This window comes from Limulus polyphemus, unplaced genomic scaffold (assembly GCF_000517525.1).
Source record: "Limulus polyphemus unplaced genomic scaffold, Limulus_polyphemus-2.1.2 Scaffold1492, whole genome shotgun sequence".
NCBI classification, from domain to species: Eukaryota; Metazoa; Arthropoda; class Merostomata; order Xiphosura; family Limulidae; genus Limulus; species Limulus polyphemus.
In genome coordinates, this window is record NW_013667102.1 from 108,160 (window position 1) to 112,878 (window position 4,719).

The 4,719-nt window shown below is 32.4% G+C and overlaps 1 protein-coding gene across 2 annotated transcripts in view; it reads left to right on the forward strand.

The window, feature by feature from the left end:
- Window positions 1-4,719, forward strand: part of LOC106463822 (lachesin-like) — a 77,928-nt gene that overhangs the window by 55,167 nt on the left and 18,042 nt on the right. For both annotated transcript variants that reach the window (XM_022391432.1, XM_022391433.1), the window contains exon 5: window positions 1,673-1,801. In XM_022391432.1, coding sequence (XP_022247140.1) covers window positions 1,673-1,801 — 129 coding nt within the window. The remainder of the gene's footprint in view (window positions 1-1,672; window positions 1,802-4,719) is intronic.

Genomic DNA, 4,719 nt, shown 5'->3' on the forward strand with positions numbered 1-4,719 from the left:
GCTACAACACAGCATGACGTATGAACTTCATAGGCAAGAAATAAAAATATTTGTTACTCTTAATTTTAGGTTTAATTACTCTTGAAACTGAACACTTTCGGAAACCTTGCGAAAGTTCCTCTAGTACGTTACCTGCACATAAAACCGCGAAGAAAATTGTGCTAGTTTTTATAAAATTAAGTATAAAGAAGATCGGTTGGGGTTGAAAGAAGAGAGAGAGAGCGGTCGGATTGTGGTCAGTCTCTAAGGAATTATGGGATTACAATACCCTAAGTCATTTGAAAATGACCGAAGTAAGCGGCAGCCTTTATAAGTTCGTCCATGTTAATCGTGTGAAAAAGGTTATGTACGTAAAATTGGAAGAAGTGTTGAAAAGAAAATTTCTAAATATGATAAAGACATTAAATATGGGCATACAAACAGTGCTGTTTTTCTTCACATGAGAAAGTCTGCCCCACAGATTTATTGGAAATCAACAATATAAAAAAAACAAACAGGTAACTACATGAAAAGTTTATTTTTGTTTTTTTTTAATTTCGCGCAAAGCTACACGAGGGCTACCTGCGCTAGCCGTCCCTAATTTGGCAGTGTAAGACTAGAGGGAAGGCAGCTAGTCATCACCACCCACTGCCAACTCTTGGGCTACTCTTTTACCAACGAATAGTGGGATTGACCGCCACATTTTTAACGCCCCCACGGCTGAAAGGGGCGGGCATGTTTGGTGTGACGGAGGTTCGAACCCGCGACCCTCAGGTTGGGAGTCGAGCGCCCTAACCACCTGGCCATGAAAAGTAAGAATTGTTGAAAACTGCTTTATCAAAAGCTTACTTAACTTCAACACCTCCCAAAGTTACTTCAGACTAAGCAATTTTCTGACCATCTATATCTTTAAAGGAAAATTTTCCTGCCAGAAGATAACGTGATAATGCAGAGAACGCACGAATATGTCGAAATTGGTCTTCTCTGATAGTTTGTTCCACTTATTGTGTTTTTGTCAATAACTTTTCTAACTGTTAAACACAGTATGACTATTTGTTTAATTTTTCCTTGCTTTGGTGATTACTCATTTGCTTTTAGCTCATTTCTGGTTACAATGAATAATAATATATCTTTGTTTTTCTGGCTATTCTGGCTATTTGTTTTGCTTATTACTGGCTGTTGTCACTAATCATTTGGCAGGTTTTTTTTTTTTTCATAAGTAAGTCTCATGGAAATATACAAGAACATATGCATATAAAAATGAAGTGATTAAACCAGGACAACAGGAAAAAGCCTTTCTTACATTAAGAAATGAACCACAACGGAAGCTATATTCTAATAATGTTCATTCTATTTCAGGAAAGCTAGAGTGGGCACTTTGTTTGATCTGAATCTTCTATATAAAAGCCAGAGTTCACCAGCTTGTAGAAGTAGATTAAGGTTGAAATTTGTTGAATGGCAGCATAGCTCTTTGAGTTTAATGATTACCATGCTTTTTTCAGACATGTTCAACGATTTACCACGATTTTTTCAGACATGTTCAACGATTTACCATGCTTTTTTTCAGACATGTTGCATGATTACCATGCTTTTTTCAGACATTTTCAACGATTTACCATTGTTTTTTCAGACATGTTGCATGATTACCATGCTTTTTTCAGACATGTTAAACGATTTACCGTGTTTTTTTCAGACATCTCGCACACGGGGGAAAGTTTAAAGGTGACCAAGGTCAGTAGACTACACATGGGTGCTTACCTGTGTATCGCTTCCAATGGAGTACAACCTTCTATTAGTAGACGGGTGGTTCTTCACGTGCACTGTAAGAATGAGTTGGTATTCTCATATTCTGTAGTTAAGAACATTGTCCCTAATGCCAAATATCTCCAAGGTTTTTCATGCGTTTAGTTTTTTGATAAAAAACATTTGAATACAACAGTGAAAAGATAAGATGTTTTTTTAGTTTGTTAACTGATAGTAAAATGTATGTTTCATGTACATGTAAATGACATTGTCATTACTTGTTAATCAAAACACTGCTCTCTCGAGTTTCCATCTTAGTAGAGCTTACGAGATCCAGCATGTTTAAAATTATATGAATTTAATAAATATGTCAACAGCTATTAAAGCTATATAATTATCGTATAATTATAACGTATTATGTTATCTCAAAAAGAGGAAAAGAGGAGGAGGGGAAGGATGATAGCACGTACTACTCATCCATTTAATCTCTATTGTATCAATATGACTGTTAACTATTCAAACCTGCATAAAACAGGTCTGTCTTCCGAATTGACTCGTTTCTTTAATTACAACGTATCATATGTTTCAATACAGTTGTTCAACATGAAGAAGACAGGTCTATCTTGTGAATTGACTCGTTTCTTTAATTACAACGTATCATATGTTTCAATCCAGTTGTTTAACATGAAGAAGACAGGTCTATCTTCTGAACTGACTCGTTTCTTTAATTGAAATTTACAATATGTTTCAATCCAGTTGTTCAACATGAAGAAGACAGGTCTATCTTCTGAATTGACTCGTTTCTTTAATTGAAATTTAAAATATGTTTCAATCCAGTTGTTCAACATGAAGAAGACAGGTCTATCTTCCGAAGTGACTCGTTTCTTTAATTGAAACTTAAAATATTTTTCAATCCAGTTGTTCAACATGAAGAAGAAAAATATATCTTTTGAAGTAAATCGTTTCATTAATTAATTATCATTTTGTTGTGTTTTTTCTCGGAGACGACGAACGTTACAAAGTATGTTATTGTATACACACACGTATATACACATGCTGTTAATACTTTTTTGTTACTAAACGTTATAACGGTTGCAATGTTGCATTCTCCTTGCTCACATAGAATTCAATAATGCTACCAGAAATATAAACACATATGAAATGTTTGATAAATATTTGTATTCTATTTTAACCAGTTTGTTTTGTTTAGCCAGATAAGCAGACATTTCTAGCTCGATAATAAGAAATGTCTTTCGAAATGTCATCATTATCTGTGAAAAGTATTATGTTAAACTCCCAATGGCCAAAACGGTTAGAGGTCAAAACATTATTTTTTGCTACTGTAAACGTCGAAAATAAGGAAACTGATCTCTTATGGTGGACTAAAACAGAAGACAAAGAAATGCAATTAGAGCAAAAGGCACTGTAAGGATTTAAGTGCAGATTTTTCTGAAAGATTTCCAATTTTCGTGATTAATTTCTTTTCTCCGTAAAAATGTTAAGCTTTCTTTTATGCCTTTGGCTACACTCCTTATCAAACATATACAAAATAGGAAAATGTAGAGATATTATTTCATTAAATATATCTTTAATTATCTAAAAATTATATTATAAAATTTTTATTCTTAAATTTTTTTTTGGTAACTTGGTAAACACTTTTCGAAATTTCTTGTATATTTCATTTTACCATGTAAATGATGTAAGAATGAAAATACTTCTGAAAAATCACATATCTTTACTAAAATAAATATTTTACTTCTAAATATAAAGTCACGTCAGTTCAATGATATGAATAGTGCATTAGCAAGTAAAATACTTAGTTTGATATATACTTTACTTCCAAGTATACTTGTCACGTTAAAGAGATAAGAATTTTACTTGTAAGTGTATAGTCACGTCATCAAACTAAGTATTTACTTGTAAGTGTATATTCATGTCAAAGAAATTAGAAATTTACTTGCAAATGTAACGTTCACGATTTTAAATTACAATTTCCTTGCAAGTACATTATTCAAGTTATTGAACCAAATGTTTTATTGTCAAGCACAGTTTTCAGGTCATTAAATTAAATATTTTGGTTACAGCTGTAGTTGTTACGTCAAGCAGACACGTCGGAACGTACAAAACATTGGTGGGGAGGGGGGAGACGTCGTAAATTAATATAAATTACCTTAGAGTGAAACAAAAACGTTTTAAGATATTAATTAGCAATTTCATACAATAACAAAGCACAAATTAAATTGTTTGCTGTTTACAACAAAATCGTATTTTTACACGTTTCCTTCATCTTCCATATTTGTAATATAGCAAGTCTTTCAAAATGTGTTTTATACATGCCGACTGCACAGAGAAGTAGTTAATACAAAATTCTTGTCAACAATATATTAGGGGGGCTCAATTTAATTACTGAGGCACGTGCTAACTGGTTCCGACGTTTATGACAATATGAGTATTTTACTTTCAAGTGTACTATTCAGTTCACTGAACTAATTATTTTACTTTTGAATGTAGTATTCAGGTCTCTATACTAAGTATTTAATTTCAAGTGCTTATTCGGGTTATTTAACAAAGTAGACTACTTTCAAGCATAGTTGGCCCTTCAGTGTAAGGATTTTAACTTCAAGTGTTGTATTTAGGTAATCGAACTAACTATTTTACTTTTAAATGTGTGTTTATGTCACTGAAATAAGTATTTTACTTTTAAGTGGGAATTTAGGTTACTGAACAGAGTATTTTACTTTAAAGAGTGTAGTTAGGTCACTGAACAATGTATTTTATTTTCAAATGTCTATTTAGGCTACTGAACTAAGTATTTTACTTTGAAGTGTCTATTTAGGCTACTGAACTGAGTATTTTACTTTAAAGAGTGTAGTTAGGTCACTGAAAATGTATTTTATTTTCAAATGTCTATTTAGGCTACTAAACTAAGTATTTTACTTTTAAGTGCGTATTTAGGCTACTGAACTGAGTATTTTACTTTAAAGAGTGTAGTTAGGT